Genomic DNA, 25,381 nt, shown 5'->3' on the forward strand with positions numbered 1-25,381 from the left:
AACACATTTGTAATTACATGTTGTTTATTTTCTTAGCATTGCTCTGGCATCTGCAGGCCTCAACTGAGATATGTTTTGGCAGGCAGTGTTCTTGCAGTAGAGGAGAAAAGTCTACCCCCTAAACTGTCATTAATGAAAAAAAGGAAATGTTGGGTTTTGGCTTCTTTTACACATCTCTGACATCTTTTCTCTTGATTATCACAATAACCCATTTCCAACCATTCTCTCAGTTTTTTGTTAACCAAGATCTTTACATCTGACTGCCTCAGTAAATTTTTTCCAGTATAAGTTTTTTGCTATTTTCCCCTCTAATAATATTTCATGCTCTTTTTCCTATTTTTTCTATTTGCTATTCCATATTTCCACCATCAGTCCCCAAACCACTGGATGCAAATAAGCATTTGGAAAAAAAAAACCAAAACTTTCTGTAATCTGATATTGTTAACAGGGTTCATGCACCCACTACTGAAGTTGTTATTTTTACTTTTACTTTACTCTTTTTTTTTTTTTTTTTTTTTTTTTTTTTTTTTTTTTTTTACCAGATTTAGTAGGCTGTGAGCTTTTTTACCTCAGTTCCTCCCACTGGGCCAACATAGGGAGAGTCTTGTACCACGGAATCCATCAGCATCTCTGAAAGTTCAAATGTGGTGTGTGGTTATGAAAGTCAACCTGGGTCTCTGAGAGAATGAGCCAGAATAAACACATAGGTTTAATTTATTTCTGTTTGTGAGAGTAACAGCACTGAACTTGCTGGTGTTACGCTGGAGTTAATAACTGAAGTTTAAAAAGAATAGCAGGGAGGCGAGTTGACCACAAGCGCAAATGTTAAGCAATTATCTCATAAGACCAGCACATGTCTGAGGGCCAGGGAAAGGTCATTTGCAAGGGAACAATTCTCACTGCCAGAGGCTGGCAGTCTGTGATGATTTAGCCTGCCTACAAGGGCATTATGCCTCTCCTGGAGATGAAAAGATCATTCCCGTTAACGCCCATGGGAATTTTGCATGCTCCTCAGCAGGAGAGGGTGCTTGCTAAGAGAGGATGGTCTTTCCAAGCTGGGTTTGAGGAGCACCACACAATGCAGAAGAATAAACACCTTCCCCACGGCGCCGAGGTATCTCAGGGACATGTGCCCTAAGGTGTCTTGGAAGCCAATGAACCTGGAGAAAATGCATGCATAAAGATTTTCCCCTCCTGGCCTCTGTGTGAGGTGTTTGAACAAAACTGGTGAAGCCTGGTTATCACTGAGCTATGATACAGTGATTTGGAGTTAAGTTTAACAAAGTGCTGATTGAAAAAGGCATCATTTTCTTCCACCCTCCAGCCCAGCTGGCCTCCTCAGAGCTTTGGTCAGGATGGTTTGAGAAAAATAATTTTGCATTTGCACAAAACCACTGCTTTCCAGATGCTACGTTTGGGACTTTTATACAGTCTCTTGATTCTTTTCTGACAAATTCTGTTTCAAGGGTAAAAACAGATTCACTCCTCACAAAATAGGTGTGTGAGTGTGTGCATTTCTTTTGGACATGCTTGAGAGTTAACCAGTTTCTCTGTATGTTTCCCTTAAGATTAAATTTCCCTTCCCTCCTTTTACTTAGCAGCTGGTGTGATTTCTGTTGTTTTAACTTTCTTCATCTTTTTCCCTTCCTGTTTTGCTACATCCTCCAAATACAGAGGAGAAGCCCAGAATAAAGTAAGTATGATGGGCAGGGTTTCAAAACCCTGGAATCATTTTCCTAATCTAGCAGAAGCCCTTAGATTCTCTATTAGGCAAATGGCCATTAGAGGCCTTTATCCAACTCTCCCTCACGCAATATCCATCTGTTTGCTCCTGCATGCCTTTCCAGGATGCCTGCTTCCTTCAGAGGATGCCTTAGCAGCAGTTCCTGGTAGAGTCAGAGAACTCATGGACTGTCTGAGATGCAGAGGTCTCACAATACCCCAAAATACAGCCAGCTCAACACTAAATCCTCTGTGAGAGGCTGTGGCTGGGAAACTGCCCTTTCCATCCAGGACCACTGACAGTGAGAAGGGTGGCAAATGTTGGGCTGGGCTGAGTTGAGCTTGGCTAAGCTTTCTTATAGATCTGCTGTCTCTGGCCCCCAGCACCTTCCCTTCCCACTCTGCCAGCTGCCCAGGATGGAGTGTACAGCCCTGAACAGGCAGACTTTGCAGATCAACATCTTTCCTTGTGGTAGGGAATGACCATATGCATTGGGAATAAAGAGGGGGTTTAGGGGTAACTCCCTGCCCTGCATGACCTTCCAGGAAGGACGGTGGTCCTTAAGACTTTTCTGGAGCAGTTTTCCATTCATGTGCCCTTTCACCCCTTCCTATCTCCACCAACATTCATCACCAGCGTGATTCCTGAGGGCAGGGCAGAGCAGGATGGGCTATTTAAAAAGCTGCATATTCTTTACGATGAAAATCCTTTATTTTTCTTTTTGTTTTGTTGTTGACTCTTTGCAGACTAACTGCTCCTAAAATACCAGAGGGTGAGAAAGTAGATTTTGATGTAAGTAATCCTGAGTCTGGCTGTGTTTGTCCTTTGTTCCTGATAATAGGAGTTATGTGCTAACCCATATAACTCCTCCGGTATTGGATATTGCTGAGGATAAAGGCAAAGACAAAAGTATGGTTGATTTAACACTCGATTTCAGCAAAAGGCTACTTTCTGCTCCCTGAAACTGCCTGAATGCATTCACTGATAATGTGACTAAGCTAAAGTCATGTGTTTCCTTTTTTTATCTCCTTAAATCTTCAAAGCCATTATAAGGAGGAGAAGGTGTTTTAGAGCTCTCAGATCCTCTGTCCCATTGTTGCACACGGCTTGAAAGTTGCAGGCTCTCATCTGTTGCTGAGAAACACTAGCTAAAATTACAATAACAAGTAGAGGTCCAAACCCTTTCCTAGAAAGTTGCTAGAAAAATGAAGAAATTCCGGTGGTGAAAACCTCCACAGAAATATTTGCTTTGCCCAAAACGCAGGAATATTTTCTAGGCAAGATTTGTATTACAAAGTCAAGAGGAGGTGGCTGAGTATATGCAAAGATAGGTGTGTAAGCAAAGCCAGGGATAAAATATGGTGTAGGGAAATGGGAGATTTGGATTCTTTACACTTCTGAGCTCTTGAATGTTGTGTGAATAAATGATTGCACCAACAGCCATTTAAGTTAATCCATAGATTTCCATGGAAATCTACAGAGACTTTTAATTTTGTTTCTTTGTGTATGCAGGGTGCTGGGGATGTCCAGGACATAATACTAGAGCAGTACACATTTAATGTGTTTTCCTGCTTTTCTAGGACATCCAAAAGAAAAGGCAGAACAAAGACTTGATTGAACTGCAGGCCTTGATTGACAGCCACTTTGAAGCCAGAAGAAAGGAAGAGGAAGAACTGGTTGCTCTCAAGGAGAGGATTGTGAGTCCTTGTACTGCAGTTTTTCCCCTGTACTAGATTGAGAGAGCATCAGTAGATGAGAAGCTGAAACCACTGTCAGACTTTGACAGAAAGCTGTGCTGTCATGTACAGAAGTTACTGTTCAAGTCATCATCAAATGGCTTCTCCTCCTGTCTGTCCCCTCTCTTAGCCCCTCATTTTATATCTGAGAATTGTACAAGAGACCCTTCTGTATGTTATAGAAAGAGAGAAGGTGGCTCACACTCAGTGAAGCAAAGCTCTTGGTAGTGGGGTGTACCAGTGGAGGCAGGTAAAGCCACGATGATGATCCAATGTCTCTGCCACTGCTCCCTGCAGGAGAAGCGGAGAGCTGAAAGAGCAGAGCAGCAGAGAATCCGGGCTGAGAAGGAGAAGGAGCGTCAGGCAAGGCTTGCGGTAAGTGTCTTGGCTTCCCTCTCCTTGTCTCTGCATCAAACTGGAGAGATCTCTAGAGACAAAAAACTACAAGTTCTGCCTGCCTCAGTCCAGAGATGAAATGATCAGTCTCTTAAAGCAAGGGCAGAAAACAGGAGTTGCTAATGCTCATCAGTGTACTTCTCTGATCACATTCCCTGCACTGACACTGGCTGCTGGGGAACCTGAGAGTCGGTCCTAGAGTAACTTGTGTGTTACACTCCACAGGAGGAAAAGGCACGGAGAGAGGAAGAAGATGCCAAGAGAAAAGCTGAGGATGATCTGAAGAAGAAGAAGGCTCTGTCCTCCATGGGTGCAACATACAGTAGTTATCTGGCTAAGGTAAAAATTGTGGACTGATGAAAGAAATATGAAAGCATTTAGCCATTGAGTTAACTGGGAACAGTCTTCATTAGAAGTTGAGAAAACAGACCAATGTTGAAATAGTTTCATTCAGGCTTAATTTCTGCAGTCTGATATTAATTGATATTCTGAAAATAGGCTGACCAGAAGAGAGGAAAGAAGCAAACAGCTAGAGAGACGAAGAAGAAGGTCCTGGCAGAGAGGCGCAAGCCCCTCAACATTGACCACCTTAATGAAGACAAGCTGAGGTAACATGTCTGTCCTAATTCATGGAATGTAATCCACTGATACTTGGTCTTGCTGTCCTGGAGTCTTCTCTGGTGATAGAATGAGGTAGAGGAGGGGGCCTTCCTTGAAATTTAATATGGGACACACTTAAGTTGTGTGTTGTGTCGTGTGGCAACAGTGCATCGTGTCCAGGGAGGTTACAACCACCAGCAGGGAAACAGACGTGATAAGTCTTTGTTATAAGCATGAGAATCCATTTATTCTCCCCTGCCCCGGGCCGGGGAGGGGGTGAGAGCGAACAGGGGCAGGGCTGTGAGTTTCATCTGGTATTTTCAGGGAGGAGTCTCAGGTTTAGGTCAAGGGGGGAGATCAGATTTCAGCCTCCTCGAAACAGGGCTCCACAACTGTGTGCTTGCCTAACCTGGAGAATGGAGGAGAAATGGGAATGTAGGGAAGTGTTGAAATGTTTTGGTAGCCCTCTAGCTGTGCTCCTGGCATAGCTCTGTTAGCCTCTCCTGCTAATTAGGATTAGTTGCTTATGAGACTAGCTCTGGGATTAGCTGAACAAGCCTACAGACAGGTATCTGTAGCATTGCCAGGGGTGAGTTAATGCTGCTAAGGTATGAATAGGGTCTCTATGAGGGCCGGAGGTTTGGAAGCTATGTGCTCTGGTGCAGAGCAGTCATCAGATGATAGTCTGTAGTGCACGTGTTGGAGTTTTACCTGTGATTGAAAGATGAAGTTGGCTCACCTCAGCCCTGACACAGATGAGATTGCACAATGACAACTGTTCCGCTTATCTGGGTGACCTTCAGAATCCTCCTTCCTTCTTGTCTGATTCCACTGAAGTCTTATCTTTCATTAAGAGTTAGAGGGAAAATCAGAGGAATTATGTTAATGTATGACGCATGCAAGACTGCAAGTCTGAAAAATTTGAAGGTGAGAAAAATGTGACCTTGAAAATGATGAGTAGCTTTAAGAGAACAGAGGGTTTACAGGAAGAGGTGTGAATGGCATTAAATAAAATTCATTATTAGTGATGTGAAAACAGTGGAAAATATCTGACGTCATGTGTTTCTTCTGTCTTCCCATAAAACCACACAGGGACAAAGCTAAGGAGCTGTGGGACTGGTTATATCAGCTGGAGACTGAAAAGTATGACTTTACAGAGCAGATCAAGAGGAAAAAATATGAGGTGAGTTGAGAGGCCATTTTGCTAATAGCACTGGGTTCAAAATGTAAAACTTTGTGATTCCTCTGGCAAATGTCATGTTGTGACATTTGGGTGTCCAGTGACCCTTTGCAATATTTAAGGAGAAAGATGCTTGGAACTGCATTCCCTTAACATACATACTTGAACTGGATTTCACATTTTAGGTTAAAATTGAATAGGTCACTTTTAAGGCTTTCAGTGCCCCATGGAAAGGCAATCCCAATGGAAACTGGACTCTTGCCCTCTCCAGAAACATTGTTCATTCTTGTTTATCTATATAGGTAATCCTGGCCTGAAAATTCAGTATCTCTCAGTTCACACACCTCCATTGCAAAGTAATATTTTTAGATCCATCTTTGATTTCAAACTTGAACGCTGTAAGTTTATTCCATTCCAGACAGATTACCTGGGGACTGAGCTCTCTGGAGTCACTGAAAACTGTCTCCAGACAGGAGCATCTGATTGAAGTGTCATATGGTAACAGAAAGTGGACATGTTTCCTTCACACAGTTACTGGATAGGGTGGCACTCACCCACATTAGGTTTCAGTGGCTGAGAAATCCTACTGGCTCTCTCTCTGTCTCGCTCTCCTTTTAATTCCCAATCACACAGACACATGCTGACAGGCAGCAAGCAACACCAATGTAACTATCTCAATCTCTCTTAGATTTTAACAATGCGTTGCAGGCTGCAGGAGCTTTCCAAGTTGTAAGTACAATGAACTTGCCTGTGCAACAGCAGCAGCAAAGGCTACCAAATGCATGAGCCTGCCGCATGGTCAGAGCCAGGCGCCAGACGGGAGCTGGCACTTGGCTCCAAGCACAGAGAGAAAAGAGAGAAATGGATCGTGTGTCTCTCCATTCACTTCCTTTTTCTCTCCCTTTCCATTCTTTGAAAAGATAGAAAGTGGTAATTTAGGAAAAGGGTCAGGAGTCCAACAGGGATTTGGTTAAAGAACTGAGGAAGCAATCTACTGAGAGCATGTTAAAATAATTCCCTATCCAAAACTCTATCTGAAAACAGGTATTGCATGCATGGGAGCATCACCTGATGCAGCTGGAATACATGCTGAAACTTAGAGATACACCTGTAACAGCTTGGACTACAGTATACAGAGAATATTACAGGGTTTGGAAAGCTTCTCCACCTTGTGGCACATGTTTATCTAGATCCAGAATACTGCAGAGGACTAGCTTAAGGATAACAGGCCAAGTGGGTGTAGAAAACAAGACATAAAGCAGTACCAGGGGAGGGGTACACGCTATGGTAATGAGATCTCTGGATAAACAAAGAGGTGAGTGCCTGCTGATGAAGAGCAAGCAGAGGAAGTACAAAGAATGAGCAAAGTAGAAGGAAAAATGCACAGCTAAGATGGGAGAGCAAAAGTGGAAGAATAAAGAGAGGATAACAGCAGGAAAAAATGAGGAGAAAGGTAAGTGAAAATAGGAAAGAGAATGAAGGAGGAGACACAAGCAAGGATGCAAGGGAGAGACGAAGGAAGTGGGACACAGAAGTAGAGCTATTCTTTAGCTCTAGTGTCTGTTGCTCTTTGGTGCTTCATTGGAGAGTGAGTGTCATAGTCATGATCATAAGGTTATGACTGAAGGTAAGTCTTAGGTGCTTGGGTCAAACTGAAGACAACTGGTTCTCTTCATCACTTGGGGAAAATACTTAGTTGGAAAATAGCAATTTAAATTGCTGTGACAAATACTAAAACTTCCACAAGTAAGTACAAAAGCAAGTGATCTGTTGAACTTTCCTTGCTTGTGTTGTCCTGTTCTCAGTAACATGTCAGTCTCCTATACTTTTTCTGTTTGCCATGGAAAGACGTGAGCCAGGAATTACCAGTTCTTGGGACCACCAGAATGTATGATTTTTGTTTTTCCTTTTTTGCACACTGGGAATGTCAAGTGAGACTTTAAATATTCAAAATTTGGGTCGTCAGTTCTTCAACCAGCAGAGTCAGTGCAGAATTTCAAACTGCGCCCAAAGCAAAGCATACCTCTTGGAAAGGGCATTTCTTCAGTCCAGGAAAACTAAGCTGAACACCGATTCAGTTACAAATGAGATGAAGGGGCAAAGGGTGGCTCTCTATCACACCCTAGTGTTTTGTAGGCTTTCCCAGTACACGAGTCCCAGGATTTCAGTAATGAGTCCAGGCCTACAGACCAAACTGAGTTACTAAGTCAGGCTATATGGTATTTATCCCATGCAAGGTAGGTATTTGCTTTCCAATGCATCAGGTCATCTTCTCTTATTAAATGAGTGGCTGGGAATGTGGTGAGTGCTGCGAGCTCCTCACCTGTTGCTCTGCCAGCCAGCAAAAGGTTTTCCAGCAGATAGCGATACCCATCTTCCGTTCTTGAGGTCCCTAATCAAAGACCAGTGAAGATTTTTGGGTTTACACAAACACGAGTAAGGGAAGAGTGAGAAGGTGGGATTGAAACATGCAGGTGATGGAGCCATCCAAGAGCTCTGCAGTTGTCCAAGGTGATATTCATTCCAGTTCACCTGCCTGTAGTTTGACATGTGAGTTCATAGGAGATTAATTTCAATATGTGGAATCACTTCTAGTAAGAGTTAGAAAATTCTAGCTCTTCTGTCCCTTGACGTGTGAAGGTCATGTGAAGGTTTGCAGAATTACTGCCAAGAAGTAACATTTCTGTCCTTCAGCCATGGGTGAGCTTTTATTTCAAAGGAAGTATTAATTCCTACTACAGCCACCTGTTGCGAGCACTTCAGCAGGTAAAATTCTCCTCTCCTTGAGGGAACAAGGTTTCTTTGTCTCTAAAAACCCTGGTCATATATGTTGTTTGCAGATTGTCACCCTCAGAAACCGGATCGATCAGGCCCAGAAGCAGTAAGTATTTATATCCCCTTCCTAGCTCCTGGCTTGGGGATATCTTCTCAGTGTTCAAATGTGTCACTTCAGCCTCAACACTGACATTTTCTTGTTGCAATGAAATGGGGCTAGAGATGGAAGGGCCACTCCCATCCTGCCTCACATTGAGAAAATGAAGGGGAAACTGAAGTGAATGTAACACCTAACAAGAAAAAAATCACGTTTCTTCACACCATACTTTCAAAAATTTCCTCTGCTTATTGTTGGGTTTTTCAAACACCTGATTGAGGTGCTTTGAATACTTGAGGGAATATAATCCTTGTTTATGAAGGATAAACAAGTGGTCACTAAGATTATGAAGAATGGTGTGTAACAAGACTAACATAATGGGATTACTGTTGTGAGCTCATTCTTCATATCTCTCCCACTTTCCTTCACCACAAGACTGTTTCATCACTTCTGAGTCTAATATCTTTATTCTAGGTATTTTTAATGGATTTATGAGATACCAGGGTGGACACAGCTTGGGTGTTAGAACATGCAGAAAATTAACACTCACAGAGATGTAACTGCAGGGCAGAAAGGAAGGAGAGCTCTCCAGTGGTGGGTTTGCTCTTCTCTGTGCATCTGTATCTTTTTAGCAAGTCATGCCAGGAAGAAGCAGTGGTCTTTGGTGATATCTTTGGATGACAAGAGTGACCAGTTACTGCCTTCCCACTTCCCCAAGACATCCTGGCTTATCAAATGAATGTAACACCGGGGGTTTGGTTGTCTTTAATGCCAAACATAAGGCTTGACCTTCCCCTGGTATTTTCTGTACAGAGCTGTAGGCTGATAAACCTCAGCAGAATGTGCAGCTGCAGAAGGATGCCATGGTTGTTTCTGCTGGTCTGGGTGTTTCTGCTCTTGCACTACCACACCACCCACAACAGGCCACTGCCTGCTTGTTCCCCCAAAAGACATGATACTCTCTCAGGACATCATTTGAGAAGGTTGCACTGAGAAGCCCAGAGCTAATGAGTTTTCTGTAAGCTTAAATTTCTATGCATGCTAGACACTATCATTCCAAAGCAGTGCCTGCCAATGTCTTATACAGGGATCAATGAGTCTTTTGCTTCAGACTTTATTAAATCTCTTTAAGCATACTCTAAAGGTTAGGTGTAACATCAAACATCACAGGTGCTTGTGGACATAAAAGAACTCTGTCTTTGTTTGAGGAGCTATGCAGTTCCTACACTGGGTTTTGAACCTTCAGAAAGGCTGGCAAAAGGGACATAGAGCTTAATTGAGGAGAAGCAGAAAGTACATTCTCTCTTTTATGTAAACCATCCATTTTTTCAAATAGACCAAGCCTATCTAGGTCAAAGGTAAAGTATCCACTATGTGTGTGTCTCTGTCACTGTGCAACATCCTTCTGTAAATATGGCTGGTGTTCTTGAACCAATCCATGGAGCAGCACAACAAAAATCTCCCCAGATGCGTTATCACCACATTTTTCTTCTCCCTGGAGGAGCCAGTGGTTCTGAAGAAAGGCCCCACCACCTCATGCTTGGTCCCCAACCCCACCTTCTGCCATGTCAAAGAGCTGCCCCCACTTTGCATGTGCTTTTGTTCAAGAAGCAGCCTCATCATTGTGTGCATGAGATGGAAGGGTTTGGGGGTGTGCTGAGCACCACAAAGCAAGGTGCTGCTAATGGGAACTAGTACAGAGTCTAACTCAACTAACTTCCTGCCTACCCCTGTTCTGAGTTCAGTCTTCTCAGGCAGAAGGTAAGTGGCTTGCATGTAGGATTGCCCTTCTGTGTGCAAGAACTCTTGGAGAGAGTTTTCCTCAGGTGCTTTGAGTGGGGAGTGTAGCTGGACAGCTCCCACACACCATGAGCAAGACAGGGATACTGATATGAGAGCAGGCCCAAAAGGTTGTTTGGATTGTTTAGGAGGCTCTTGCTCTCATGATCTAAATAGCCACTCTGCCTTTGCTAGAGCAAAGCACTTTTTAGTTGTATTTAAATTAGCCTTCAGCTTTTTGCCTCCACTACTGAATGGAGCATCTGGGGAATTTGATCAGAGCTCTTTCATACTGAGCAAATTTCTCTCGATAGAGCTCTAAATCCTAAAATCCAGAGCATAGCAGATTTGTATTCAGAACGCATCCAGAAAATATTAAGTCCATGGCTGCATAAACCTGTCACATAGTTTGGAAACCACCTAGATTTCTATCCTGATAATCCAGGAGTTTGGAAGAGTCCATCTCTTTCAGGCATGCACATCCTGCCTTTCACACTAAGAGCCCCAGGAGGAATCTTTTTCCACAATATCAACAATATTTTTCTCAGGATGTGATCAGTGGCAGGTGTGCCCAACATGTGAGAAGTGAAAGCAGCTGAAACCTAATTTAAGAGTCAGAGTGCAGAGTGGCCACAGAGTCCCACTGCTTCCATCAAGCTGACATGTTTTTCTTTCCTTTTGCATTGTAGCAGCAAGAAGGCAGGCGCCAAGGGCAAGGTTGGTGGGCGCTGGAAGTAAAGAACCAGGCAGGATGGCCTTTAGTGGTGTGCTGAACCCCTGCTGGTCTCCTCTTTCTTCCTTCACCGATCACTTGTGTACTCATGCCTCAATGATAACAAAATTCGCGTCAGCCTGGATTGGCTATTGCTGCTGCTTTTCTTCCTGGAGGGGTCTGGTGGCTTCCTCAGGCAAGGGGAAGCAGGTTCCCTGTGGAACTGGGATGACTCCTTGCTGGCATCTTCAATTCCTGCTGAGCATGTCTCTTATCCTCCTGATACCAGCCCTATGCTGTCCTGTAGATTGCCGTGTACAAATCTCTGGATTTTGTAAATAAAGCACAACCAGTACCTACTCCAATGACAGCCCTGTGGAATGTTGTTTTGTATTTTATTTAATGCTTTCCCATTTTCCAAGGATTTGGGAGATGGTCCAAACCCTTGCTTAATACCATTTGATCTGTCTTTACAAGGGGGGAATGGGCTCAGTATCATCAGCAAAGACTCAGGATCGGGGGCCTGTTTTAAGTCATTGTACAGGCAGATATCAAGAGCCGACTCTTCTTGGGGAGCTCATAATCTGCCTGTCAAATGTAGTTGAAATTGGCTTCAAAGTTTGAGTAATTAAGTGAATCAAAGAATCAGAAATAAAGGAAGAAATATCCAGAAGGGGTAGTTTTCAGCACATAGCTTTTATTAAATGCAGACAACTGCTATAGAGAATGATTCATTCAAATAATACATTAAAATATTTGTTGAGGCTGTTAGCCTGCATACAATATTAAAGTCCAATACTAAAGTGTGAATTACTTGGTTAATTCTATGTAGGTGTCAAAACACAAGTGGCTGTTACTAAATCTGAGGTGTGAGCTGTTGTATAGGGCCTCGTGTCTTTGCCAACCCTTGAACTGCCCTGGTGGAGGGAAGTCCATTAGAGTCTCTCCCATGTTTCCAGACTTCTGTTTCTGGTGCCTATGTGTCCACTCTGGTTCTCTGTTGGCATATGCTCGGGTGTCATGGAGTCATGAGTGGTTTAGGCGTGAAGAGACCTGAAAGATCATGTAGTTCCAACTCCCCTGCCATGGGTACGAACACCTCTCATGAGACTACGTTCCTCATAACCCCATTCAGCCTGAAGTTGAACACTACCAAGGGATGGGGTATTCACAACTTCTCTGGGCAAGCTGTTATGGTGCCTCACCATCCTCCCAGTAAAGAATTTCATCCCCACGTCTAATCTAAACCTGCCCTCTCTCAGTTTAAAACAGTTGCCCCTTGTCCTGTCACAACACACCTTGATAAAAAGTCTGTCTTTCTTACAAGCCTCTTTACACACTGAAAGGTCACAATCAGGTCTCCAGGGAGCCTACCCTTTTCCTGGCTGCACGACTCCAGCTCTCTGCCTGTCCTCACAAGGGAGGGGTCACAGCCCTTCCAGCATCACTGTGGCCTTCTCTGGGCCTGATCCTACAGCCCTGTGTCTGTTGTGCTGGGGTCTCACCAGCGTGGAGGACAGGAGGAGAGTCAGGACAGGACCCCAGCAAAGGCAGACAGAACTGAAGCATCCCACAGAGGCAAGATTTCCATGTAATCACAGAATTATTAGGGTTGGAAGGGCCCTTTAGAGATTGTTCAGTCCAACCCCCAGCTAAGGCAGCGTCACCCAGAGCAGGTGACACAGGAATGCGCCCAGGTGGGTTTGTTTCAGTATCTCCAGGGAATGAGATTCTACATTCTCCCTTGGCCAGCCCGTTCCCGTGCTCTGCCACTCTCGGTGTAAAGACGTTCTTCCTCGTGTTGAGGCAGAACTTCTTGTGTTTCAGTTTACGGCCATTGTTCCTTGTCCTGTCGCCGGGCAGCACTGAAAAGAGTCCGGCACCATGCTCATGGCACCTGCCTTTGAGATATTTGTATGCAATACGAGATTCCCCCTGAGTCTTCTCCAGACTGAACAGGCCCAGCTCCCGCAGTCTCTCCTCTTAAGAGAGACGCTCCATACCCTTCCTCATCTTCGTGACCTTCCGCCGGAGCCTCTCTGGTACCTCCGTGTCTTTCTTACACTGAGGGGCCGGGCTGGGCACGGCACGGCGCGGCCGGCCGGCTCTGGGCCCCTCCCGCCGCCGAGGCCCCGCCGCTCCTCCGCGCCGGCAGGGGCCGCCGCCGCCGCCCGCCCGAGCCGCTCCGGCACCGCCGCTTCCGCGGGGCTCGGCCATGGCGGCGGGCGCCCGGAGAGCCGTGTGAGCGGAGCGGGGCGGGGCGGGCGGCGGTGGCGTGGGCTGGCTGGGATGGGGTGCGGCGTGGGGCCGGTGGGGCTGAGTCGGGGCAGCGGGGGGGGGCGATCGGTCAGTGAGCGGCGGCGTGTCCCCGCAGGTACCCGCTGTTCCAGAGGGGCGGCCCGCAGCTGCGGATCTTCCGTCCCAACTTCTTCATGCTGGCGGTGCGGCCCGGCGTGCCCCAGCCCGAGGACACCGTGCAGTTCCGCGTCTCCATGGAGTGAGTGCGGGCACGGCAGCTGGGCTTGTGGGCTGAGGGGTGGGACGCCCGAGTGCCGGGGCAGGGCCGGGGCTCCTGCATCAGGCAGACCTTGCAGAGGGCGGCGAGGGCACTGATTTAATGACGAGCTTTGCGCGGCTCCTTTCCCCGAGTGTTAGTGAGGCTCAGCCTTCCCAAGGGACGGGCTTGGGAAGAAGGAAGTGCTTATGAACATGATCCAGAGTAAGCAACGTGGTATCCAGTTATTTGTCAGGACTCTTTCAGCCTGGACAGTTTGCTGGCACGCATTAGAGCCCATAAGACTGGCAGGTGAGATCAACAGCTCCTACTCAGAATAAAAAGAGGTGTCTCAGGTTGGGCAGTGAGAAAGCCTGCTGAACAGAGAATATGCTTGGCATTTTGAATGTTGAGGCTACAGAGGATAAAGTATTTGACAATTGTTACAGTTTATGGATCATAAATTGCTGTAGCAGTGTGTGGTCTAGGTTGAGTTTACACTTTCTTGTCGTAAATCTGTCTCGGTTAAAACAAGAAGAAGACATATTTATTCCGTAGTATCAATCAGTCTCTAGTTAATTTTGTTTAAATATTTATACTTTTCTTTCTTTTGTTTGTTCGTCCATTCTTTCCCCAAAATGTCTTTTCGTTGCCTAGAATGACAAAAGTGGATATCAGGAATTACCTTGAAAGAATATACAATGTGCCGGTAGCTGCTGTGAGGACCAGGATACAGTATGGTAAGTGCAGCTGAGTAATGCAAGGGGATGAATACGGCATCCCCGCACAGCCAGAGCAGACTTCTACCTTTCAAAAGGTCTGTTAGATTTCAGCAGAATTTGGTTGCACTGGTTCCAGGTGCTTAGGTGGTGATGTCTGTTAGCAGTTACTCATTCATCCCTTCAGATGAACACGCACCACTTCATATTTGAATGCTGTGATTAAATTATAAGTTTCACTCCAAAAAGAAAAATCTCAGTCTAAAAAGCCTAATCGTCTTGACAGTTATCTACCTTGTGCTTTTGTATTTGGTACTGGTTCTCCTTGAAGACCAGTGGGTATCTCCCTTCGGAAGGAACTGCTTCATGTTTTTTAATACAAGTAGTAATTAAACTTGAATTCACTTGTAGCCTTCATTTAAAAATGAGCTGAGATTAGCTTACATGTATGCACACAGGTGTTATGGTCTAACAAAAATCAAAGTTTGTACAGCAAAGAAAAACACTCTGTTGAACCAGTAGATAATGTCAGAAAAACATCTTTACAAGCTTTCAGGTTTTTATCACCTGTTGTTACCAGATTTCTGCTACAGACTTGAATGTTTCCACTTTTGGTATTTCTCTCCTGTCCAAACCCTAGAAATGACAACAACAACAACAATAAAACACCCAAATGCCCACCAAAAATCCACCAAAAAGACAACCTAAGAGAAAAAGAAAAAACATTCCTAGTTTAACTTATGCTGAACTCTGACTTGGAGGCAGAGGGACTCATCTCTAACTGAAATAAGATAAATTTAGATAATGTCACCTTTACATATGAATGCTTCCTTCCCCAGAGCTTCTCTGACTGCAGTTTGGATGCAGTCAGGAATATTTTTCTCTTTTTTTCATGTCAGTTTACATTTTTGATTACCAGACAGTATAATTATGGAGTTGAGAGTTACTTGTTGGTTAGGACGTCTTTGATAGCTGCGTTTTTCATTTTTCATGCAGTGACTCTCTGAAAGGAATATCTGGTATATATAATGGTAAGATTAATGATGATTTAAAAAGGAATAGGAGAAAAGACCTGTAGTAGTGAAAAATGGAGGATAAAAGAAAAAGCTTCAAAATAAGGTTGTAAAACTCTTAACTTACAAAGGAAGAAAAAACCTGGAAGTATAATCTGTAATATGCTTATGTGAAAAGCAGAATTAAGTCATAAATACTGTTGGGGAGGATGATACCAAATACATGTAGTTCCAAGCATCATTGAAAAATAGTCATGCTTGTCCTTACAACATTTTGCCCCTCACTGCTAATTTGAGGTGATGGTATATAGTCAGGGTTAAAGAGGGTTGGAATGCCCAATCTGAGAGTTTTAATGTCTGCCTTACATGAAGGGGTAAGTTGTACTTCCCACTTCAGTTGTGACCAGCATGGTTGGAGAGGGTTGAGGTGCTTTAGTTTGTTTGGATGTGGAATATAATATCCTGGTGTATAAACAGTAGATCCAGTTCATCAGCTGAATAGTAAAAATTGTCAAGTTTAAGGGTATTCAGTGGTCATTTTCTCCTTGTCTTCCCGAAGCTGTGGATGTTGGGAGGGCAGTTTATCACCCCTGACCCCTACTTGGGAGACTTCTTGCTTCTTTTCAGACTTCATGTGTGAAGGCGCAATGGCAGCAGGCTGGTGAAGCCTTGGTTCCCTGCTTGTAAACAAGGAGAGCAGTGTCCACCAGTTTCGGTACTTTAATAATTGTGGTGCTGTGCTGGAAGTGAAGGAAGAGTATTCCCCTTAACAACAAATCAGAGATAGCCAAGTCCCTCCTTCAGCTTGGTCTTGCTTAGGAGAACTCAGAAGTCCTGGGAGGTAAAAGACAGGATTCTCTTCATTTCTGCAGGTGCAAACAACAAGAGGAATCACAGGAATCAGAGAGTGAAGAAGCCAGATTACAAGGTCGCCTACGTGCAGCTGGTGAGTTGACATGGATGCTTGTGAGGAAAGAGGAAGGCACTGTTAACCAGCCAAGCTGAAAATAATGGCCAGTGAGTTGTCCTGGTTGGCTGAATATTTCTGCCGATCCTCTAATAGTGACAGTTTCTTTAACACATTCCACAATGTAAAGAAACTTAAATGACTTGGTCTAAAGATCAAATTCAAACAAATGGTTGTTTTTTAAGTCCCATGTTGGTTTGAGGTCTGTCTGTAGGTTGTGGACTGATGTCATAGGGTGCTGCTTTGCCAGAGTTTCATGCTGACCCTGTAGTCTCTGCGTTGGAGGGTTCACGACTTGGGTGGTTGATTGCTGAAATGTCCAGTAAATGAAAGAATATATTGTGAGGGTAGGGAAGTTCTTATTAAAGGTCTTTGAATTTCAGAGAAGACTAAGGCTTGTTCCTTGGAGAGCCTTTAGTCATGTCTAAACAAGCATGCTTTGTGGCTGAACCGGGCTCTGAAACATACATTGGTTGCCCAGTGGAAAAGGAGCTTCATGTTCTTGTAAATTTCTTTACAAAATCGTAGTTTAAACTTGGGCTTACCTGTCTTTATGCAAAAAAGAAGTGTGACCAGTGATAGAAAACCCCTTCACATACCATTAAAGGGATGGTATTTAAGGTTGTAAAACCATAAGCTCAAAATTGCAGTTGGCAACACAACATCGCTGTTACTCTGCCTTGGGACAAGGATTCAGTGTTGGGGGCACACTCTGTGATCTTAAAGACTGGCTAAGACTTTGTATGGACTTGGGATCAAACTAAAGAGTCACAGACAATGGGAAATGTGATTTTTAATATTTCAAAGTTTAAATACCTTTAGAAGTTTTTTTCTAAAGCCCCTTCTGGGAAGAAAAGTGAGGACGGAATAGTTTTCTTGACAGCCCTTACCTAGTTTAAGAGAATAGTATAAAGTGCAATGTTACTAAATAGTAACAGAGGTGTATTTAGTTGAGGAGTAACTTTGATTTACTCTAGTGAAGTTAAAGGCAACCTGATCTCTGTGAGGATTTTACATTACAATGGCTAAAACACACATTCCTTTTTCAAGGAAGAGTCTCTGCTTTGGTGAGCAAATTCTCCTCCTGGATGGTCTGTGCTAGGTGTTTGATTGCTGGAGAGCAGGACTGTACAATTCGGAAGTGAATGCTTGGATTGATGATTTATCTCACAAGTTGCTTTCTCTGAGTGTTGTTCCTTTTAGTCGGTAGTTGCAGACACTTTCCATTGCCACAGCCTCCTGCTAGTGACTTCCTTGCTTTTAGAAACTTGTCTCCTAAGACTGAGGCAGACGTGTGTCTCTAGTGAACTGTAGTCAGTTCTCAAATTTTATTTCACTGTAATGCAGTCTTGTGTCCTATGTCTGCTGAGGTGAGAAGGAGGGAGTCTGCAACCCATAGATCCTCAGGGGGAAGGAGTGGCAAGCAGAGTGCTGCTGCTCTGATGAAGCAAGACATTTAAGGCAGTGCCTTTGTGCATTTATTTCACAGTCAGCCTCTCAACCTAGAACAGTTGACATAACCTTAGGGGTTGGTCAGCCCAGGTGTGGAGATTTACAGGAACTAGCTTGGTATTGGAGGCAGGTGCACAGGAGTAGTTTGGTTGTTGCTCCAGCCTCCTGTTTTTTCTTCTGGGCAAGGCACGGAGCCCTGTTTGCAGTGTGGCTCAGGTCTCTTAGTACATGGGACAGCGAGAGTTCCTTATTGCCTTAGACTGTAGTTGCCGTAATAAGTTCTTAAGGAATGCCATGTTTTCCATCTCTTCCATGAACAGGGTCAAGAGACCACTTTTTGGTGGTGTTTTTCATGTCAAGGGAGGGAACCCTGACTGTTGGCTAAACTCTTGCCAGTGAAGCTTGGTCTCTCATGTTTTTTCCTCACCTCATTCCTGGTCTCTTCGGTCTATTTTTTTTCCTATTGTTATTGTGGTCTGTTAATTCCATTAACATTTAAGTTTCTTTATTCCTCCCCCTTTCTCTTTTTACTTTTGTTTGTTGCTTTTCATCACTAGCTCTGATGTCTGACAATGAGCTCCCAGCTCTGTGTTCACACCAGCTTGAAACAGTGGGTGAAGCCAGAAACCCAGTGTCATTTCTGAATCTAAAGGGTTTGCCTTCATTCTCATTCATGGGGTGATCAGGCCACTACAGGCCCCATGCAGTCCATTGTTAATATCTGCCTAATTTAGGAAGGTCTTTGGTAACCACTGTAAAATCCTTATTTTCATGAGAATTAGTTTGCATCTGCCATGAGTCAGAGTAGCTGGGCTTTCCCACCATTTTTAACAGCTGTTTTTTCTCTCATTAATCCAGTTTCAAATTAAAATTGCATATGACTGGAAAAATATGGATGTGTTTTTGGAAGGTCTTGGGTTGATTTTTGTGTTGCCCACTAGGTGGAAGTATTGCTCTTTCCAATGTGACTTTGCGGCTGTGATGCAGTTTTCCTGAATGAAATTGAATTTATTCTCATAAGCAGTTATGTTTCCCTTCTTCATAAAGCATCACCTTATGTGTCCCAGTGCAACACATGCATCCATTGACTTACTGCAAGTATTTCAAAGGTGGAAGGTGTATGAAGTCATAGTCAACATGCCCTTAGGTGTCAGACTAGTGCCCCAGCTGTTCCACATGTAAGAATTGTTGTCCTTTCTTTTCCAAATACTATTTCTTGGAGATTCAGAGCTGTTTACTTTATTCTCAGGCGGTAACTGGACAAATATGTGATCTGTCCAAACATAATATTTTCACACTAAAAAAATACCTCAAATCATAGAAGGCTGTGGATCAACAATATCTTGCCGTTCCAGAGCCTGCTTGTCTTTTTTTCCCTTTTGGAATGTGGTGAGAAAGGTTTAAGTTATAGACTTATGGCCCTATGTATCAAATGCTTTTTCTACACTGTTCTATATTTTAAATTAAACCCAAGTTTTATATCTTTGCAAATTAGATAAAATAAATGTAGTGCAGCAGCCTTTCTCCTTACTCCAATACAGCTATAATTATTATAATGAAAAGAAAAAAAGAAGAAAAGAAAACCAGTGGGAAACTTTGCAGTTGCATTAACATCAAGGAAATTAAAAAAAAACAACAACATTCCCTCCTTCTCCTCCTTCAGTGTTCTCACTGGTTTAGTTTAACAGGTGTTAGTACCCGTGGGAACACAACTGTAGACAAGCCTCTGGAATCCAGACCTATTTTTAATTAAATGTGTTTTGAGAAATCTAGTGGAGATGGCTGTAAAAAGGAGTCTGACCTTGTCAGTGTTAGGACTAACACCTATTTAGCTGCTTGAATGATGGCACCGGTGGGAACATTTTTGCAAATGCTTTCTGCTCAACCCCCGTTTAGAGTGTCCTGTAAATTCACAGTAATTAACCTATTTGCACATCAGATGTGACAGCAGTTTTCTTTTGAATTCAGGGAAAACTTGGATGATCCATATGCAGTGTTGTTCCTGAGTGGATTTTTGAAGTTGCTTTCTGTGCTGTTTTGCTATATGCTTTAGCATCAGATGTTACCACTGCAGTAGTAGGAGAATTGTTCAAATGTACTGGATTATTAAATTTAGCTGCATTTGCTGCTATTGCTGGACTGAGTCCCATGCTTTTGGGAGTCCATCATTTTTGTAGTTAATAATACGATAAACATCACTTTTCTGTTAATTCTGAAGGACAGTAGTAAGTACTTCAATTATCCAGATAACCAGAGGATCTCACAGTTGTTTACATGATTGGTGTTTGCTACATCATTGCTGCACAGTAATATCTGTGTTGATCTTCCATTTCTAAACTTTTCAGGGAACTCAAAGGTCAGAGAAGTGTAAGTGAGTTTGTGCTGGATAATCCTTCCAGCAGTTTTCTGACGTGAGGCTCAGCAGTGGAAAGGCCAGCGCTTGACTTCATAGGCCTAATTAAGGTCACTTAACCTCTCATTAAAATGAATGGAGGCAATTTAGACCACTCCTGTGATAATTCCTTGGACTCCGAGAACAAGGTGTGTTTTCACCCTTTTAAGACAAAGGGAAAATAAATTTTTGATGCTTTATCATAAAGGATGTTACTAGCATTTAACAAATGAATCCTCATAAGGCCTTGTATACAATTCACTTTACTTTTGGGTAATGCTGAATTGAGGATTAGAGTTGTGCAGGAGTAGAAGTTTAATGGGTTCTGTTTCTGTTATCTGAACACTGGACCACACATCTCACTTGTGCATAACCTTAGAATTTGTAGGAAAAAGGAAGGTCTCTGGGAAGACCCCAAACTGAGAACAACAGTGTGTAAAATCATCATATTGCCTTTATTTTTCTGGGTGTTCAGTGCCACCTCTCTGACTTGCTTTGTATGGGTTTTTTTGTTCTTTTTTTTATTAGTATTGTAAGGCTTTGCTTGGGAGTGAGGTGAACACATGGTGGTCAAGCTTACCCTGACAAATTCCTGAGCATCAGGGGATCATGTCACATCGGTGGAACAGATCTTTTGCTGTCAGTGCACCACCCAGTTCCATGACAGACTGAATTATCCGAGCAAAATTACTTTTTTTCCAGTGTCTGTCTTTTTTACAAGATTTTCCTTTAGCACAGCTATGTTGAGTAGAAAGGTGGTGTTATCTTCTCCCCCTTTCCCTGTGCTTCTAACTAAGGTAATTATGCTGGAGAAGTTCTAAAGCAGAAGCAAGTTCTAGCCCTTTTAGAAGTTACTTCAGCTTATGAGAATTTCAGTAATTCAGCAATTAAAGGGATAAATAGCTTGCAGAAGGTAAAACTGTGAACAAATACAAGGCTTACTTTCAAGTAAGCCAGAATCTTCCTTTCCGGTTGACTATGCCAACACTTCATGTTCTAGCAGTTTGTAAACCAGATAAACCCTGATGAACTTGGTAAAAATTGTGTGCTTTATTCCAGTGAGGATTTCATTCTGAGCATGCATTTATCATATGGTTGTCAGATGGTTGCTGTATAGAAGGAAAAGCCTTTGCAAAGAAAAAGTTTAAGAAAAAGCAGCACTGTGCAAAGGAGTGACAATCCCTCTGTTCCTTTGGTAGGCTTTTTTTTAAGGAGGTGGCATATGAGCTTGAACCTCAGTAGCCTCTGGCACTATGTGGAAGATGCACTGTGTGTAAATATGCCTGGACAAACTCACAATCCTTTATGTAAGTTGATGCCTTTTGGTATTTTTTAAATTTTGAAATACCCAAGATACAGGCTTCTTCTGAAAACTAGCTACTGAGCATGCACAACAGCTATTTTTCATAGAGCTTTCATCACTCCAGAGCCTTACAGTGCAGTATTACTGCAGAGTATTGTTACTTAAGATTTATCAACCTTCAGTTCTCAGGGTGTAATGTCTTGGCTGTTTCAAATCGTGTTTGGCTGCCAGCCAAAATCAGAATTTCTTCACAAAACAAGAACTGGAAAGAGCCAACTTGTCTGTGCTGATTTTGATTTATTAAAAGACTCCAGATACAGATTGACATTTTCAGCTCAATATTTGACTTCCACCAGCCTTGAAATGGGAACTGTAAGCACTTTGATAAACAACTTAAAGGTTTGTCTGGTTTTGCTACAGCCTCGGTGTATCTTTTTTGTTTTCTTCCCTCTTTTTGCAATGGTAACTGTTTTGCAATGCTTAGTGAATTACTGTGGATGTTGTTAGTCTGCTTTAGGGACAGCTTTCCTTCATTCTTCAGTAAGGGAAATGCATTGGTCCTGGAAGCATACCAGAAGGACAGTGCTGCATAACAAGAGCAGTCCCTTACTACACTGTTACCAATATAAATAGTTCTCAGATTTTCAGTGGAGGTGGTGTGCCTACCATATTAGCCTGAGTTGTTTTCTGACTTGTTTAACTAAAATGGCTTCCTCTCCAGGAGAGACAGCTCTTTAGTATGGCCCTGTCTGTTCTGTAGGTACCACAGGGCTGAGTGACCTGCCCACAGTGCAGTTAAAACACAGCATTTTTTTATAATATTAGCAAATCCTTTCCAAATGCTTCAGTGTGCTAAAATCCTGGGCAGTGCTTGGCCTCAAGGGTGCTGCTTATTGATCCTGCTACAGGAAGAGGTTCAGTAGGCTGCAGCTTTGGGCTTGCTCAAGGACCCTGGTAAGGCCAGTTTCTGTGCCCTGAAATGGGACTGTGCTTTAGCTGTCAAAGGACAGCTATTATGAGGATACCTGTTGGTAATTTAAAGGTACAAAAGAGCTGAAACCCCAGAGTGTACACCAATGGAAAGGAAAACCTTGATATGTTCCAGTTGAGTTTGTCCAGGCTAGAATCAAGGAAAAGGCAATGTACACAGCAGATCCCTTGTTGTTTTTGTAGTATGGTCAGGCTCTTAGGAAACCCCCAAGAAGTATGCACTACAAAAACAACTGGAGCATTGCTGGGTAGAGTTGGTATTTTGTAGATTTCAGTCTGGATAATCTCATCTGGGATAAGTAATGCTTTTTTCTCTCCAAAGCATATGAGGTTTAGATTTTTTCACACCTGTTATTTGCTAGGTTGAGTGTATATTATTAAATAAAACAGCAGACATTCGTCTGGGTTCAGGGGTGTGGTGATGGTTCTGTTGGATTTATATATGTCATATTTCTGATCCCAAAATACAGAGTAGGTATGCTGGGGAAGGCTCCTTTCATGTCCTTTGTGGAACCATTTATAACTGAGCCTCTTGTTTGGTTATTTTTACTACATAAATTTAAAGACTGGCTGATCTGACAAAAAGCCAAACCCACCTGTCTTCATCTGAAGCAGTTAAATGCTTTTCTTGAGATTTCTGTATGCAGAATGCTGCCAAAGAAGTTAAGTATGGTAATGTTTGCAAGTGTTTTGGAGAGTATTTTTAGGGTTATGCGTGACCAGTTACAAGTTTTATTATGCAAGGTCCTATACAGAATGGAGGGGCTGATACTGTTGAGTTTAATGAAGTTGTGCTTAGAGCAAACACCACTAAAATAAGTAGGTAATGTTAATGGGATAGTACATTTCCACAGAAAAATGGTTTCCTGCTGTTAGATAAAAACCAGAGACCAAGCAAATGTTTATTTTCCAAGTGGGAGACATAGATCTGATGATGATGTTTCACTAAAATGACTTGTCTGTTAGGCAGAATGACTGATGCAGATGTAATCACTTTTAATCTCATTAGTGATATATTAGACAGATTGTTCCCACTGTAATTGTTTTACACCATAGTCTTTATGTCTGTTGATAAGAGACCTCTGATATCTGTTATTCTGTATTCCCTCATTACACCCTACAATAACAGCTGCTAAAGGCTGCTCCCTTATCCTTCTCTGAGATCTAAACAACTACAACCGCTGCTCATATCCTGAGTGTTAACATAATGAATGCCTGCTCCACTGTGTATTTCCCTGGTGGTGTTACTTTAACAAAATAACTTCTTTTGCTCTTCTTGCTTTTACTGTATGACTCACACAACATCTCTGAGCTGATTCTGTCTTTGAAGAGATGTCCATCTCCTGATCATTCATCTGTAAAGAAAAAAAAGTCAGTATCTTAAGTAGCACACAGAGGAGGAGAGGCTGAAAGTTAGCTTTTGAGGAGAAGGGATGTACATGTATCTTGGGGGACATGGGTGGAAAGGGATTTTGGGAGGTCACGAGGTACCGTTCTGCACTAGCTGAAAATTCAGCGTGATCTTTCACCCTAAGATCAAGGCTACTGCAGAAAGGCTGGAATGTCTCTCTAACCGCTTGTTTTCTCTTTAGGGCCAAGGACAAACCTTTCAGTTTCCCAACCTATTTCCAGAGAAAGAACAAGATGCAGAAACTCGCTCTTTCGATGACTTCAAGGATAAATATATGGAGAAAGAGAAGCAGAAGCAGGAAGGTGACCCCAGAAGAGGTGGAGTCCCTGATTGGTTTGGACTTTGATGCAACAAGCCAGCTGCCTTCCTTTAGGCTGAGAGGGATTTTGATTAGCACAACTAGCACTCTTCTGGTAATGACTGAATGTTTATTCTTGAGCAGCCCTTGCTAGTGTATCTTTTTTCTGGCTGTTTGTGCATGACTACAACAAAATGGCCCTGAAGAAATAAAAAGGTAAAATAAATCTGACTGCACCAGGTCTTTTCTGTGAACTTGTGGACTATTTCTAAAATGTTGAATTCCTTGTCATTTCTGACTATGAGAGTGTCATTGTGTTTACCTTTTTCGTGCTGCTGTGGGTTGTTTTGAGTAGAAATAGGGTATTTAATGTCCTAGTATGTGCAGTTTATGTTGATTAGAATGTATAAAAGTCAAGGTAGGTTAGACGGAGGGGGACATGAAAGTTTAGAAAACTGGACTATAGGCTCAGGACGTAGGGTTCCCTTATTGTCACTTAACTCTGTCCTACTGTCGTATTGCCTTCCTTGCAGTGACCCCTCCATTCCTGGAGAAATGCATGTGATCTTATTGTATTCTTGTAGCAGTTGTGTGGCATTTTGGGGACAGGATTTATAGGACGGGTTTGTGACTGGGCATGTATGTGTTTGGTCCCTTTAAGCGTCAAGAAGCAGAGGTGGTGCGTGTCTCTGTTGTGCAGTGCAGGTAGCTATCCTCTGTGACCAGCCTGCCTTAGGAATGTTTACAGGCATGGTTGTGCTGGTATTCCTTCCCCTTTCTGCAGCTACCTTGCAGCGCTGGCAAGTATCCTGTGTGGACACAGTTGTATTGGCATAGAAATGCTTCTGCCAGTGTAGCCTGTTTTGTGCAAAGGACTAATAAAAAGGCTCTTTTTACCTTTTCTGCTGTAACTCCCTCTACTTCCAAGTTACTGATGCCAGGGCAGTGGTAGAACTTTTCTATGCCTTCTGGGCTGCCGCGTTCAGTGTTTTCATTTCTTGGCTCTGTGGCTTTCTCCTCTCTCTGATGAGGATATTTCCTCTTTTCTTTTGTCAAATAATGTGCTCTGCTGTTGTGTCAGAAATAGTGAGGGAAAAGGAGGGCTAGGAAAGACTTCATGGATAGAGAAGGGCGTTTCTGCAGGCTTTTGGCGACAACACAGCATGTGCAGGGTTAAATGTACAGCTAATGTTTCCCTGGCTTTTGAATTCTGCCACTTGGAGCAATTGGCAGGGTAGTGAATGAGCCTATGCCTTCAACTTTTCTAGCCGGGTGCTCTCCTTTATTGTTCTGTGTCTAAACTTCTTGTTTGGACAGCTAGCAAGATGTTTACAAGGAAACAGC

The 25,381-nt window shown here is 43.1% G+C and overlaps 2 protein-coding genes across 7 annotated transcripts in view; both read left to right on the plus strand.

Annotated features, from left to right (window-relative positions):
• TNNT3 (troponin T3, fast skeletal type) overlaps positions 1 to 11,363 on the plus strand; it is a 30,558-nt gene extending 19,195 nt beyond the window's left edge. For 5 of the 6 annotated variants that reach the window (XM_040066242.2, XM_058421101.1, XM_058421102.1 and 2 more), the window contains 9 exons: positions 1,675 to 1,693; positions 2,470 to 2,515; positions 3,304 to 3,420; positions 3,757 to 3,834; positions 4,081 to 4,194; positions 4,354 to 4,463; positions 5,548 to 5,638; positions 6,324 to 6,364; positions 10,976 to 11,363. In XM_040066242.2, coding sequence (XP_039922176.1) covers positions 1,675 to 1,693; positions 2,470 to 2,515; positions 3,304 to 3,420; positions 3,757 to 3,834; positions 4,081 to 4,194; positions 4,354 to 4,463; positions 5,548 to 5,638; positions 6,324 to 6,364; positions 10,976 to 11,024 — 665 coding nt within the window. In that variant the 3' untranslated portion in view covers positions 11,025 to 11,363. Of the gene's footprint in view, positions 1 to 1,674; positions 1,694 to 2,469; positions 2,516 to 3,303; positions 3,421 to 3,756; positions 3,835 to 4,080; positions 4,195 to 4,353; positions 4,464 to 5,547; positions 5,639 to 6,323; positions 6,365 to 8,475; positions 8,517 to 10,975 lie in introns of all 6 variants that reach the window. The other variant, XM_058421100.1, reaches the window with a different exon arrangement.
• Positions 11,364 to 13,169: 1,806 nt separating this feature from the next.
• MRPL23 (mitochondrial ribosomal protein L23) lies at positions 13,170 to 24,263 on the plus strand. Its single transcript, XM_040068695.2, has 5 exons — positions 13,170 to 13,239; positions 13,373 to 13,495; positions 14,150 to 14,232; positions 16,097 to 16,170; positions 23,921 to 24,263. The coding sequence occupies exons 1-5, from the start codon at positions 13,214 to 13,216 to the stop codon at positions 24,083 to 24,085; spliced, it is 471 nt and encodes a 156-aa protein (XP_039924629.1). The 5' UTR covers positions 13,170 to 13,213; the 3' UTR covers positions 24,086 to 24,263.
• The last annotated feature ends 1,118 nt before the right edge of the window (positions 24,264 to 25,381 follow it).

This window comes from Hirundo rustica, chromosome 6 (assembly GCF_015227805.2).
Source record: "Hirundo rustica isolate bHirRus1 chromosome 6, bHirRus1.pri.v3, whole genome shotgun sequence".
Classification (NCBI taxonomy): Eukaryota; Metazoa; Chordata; class Aves; order Passeriformes; family Hirundinidae; genus Hirundo; species Hirundo rustica.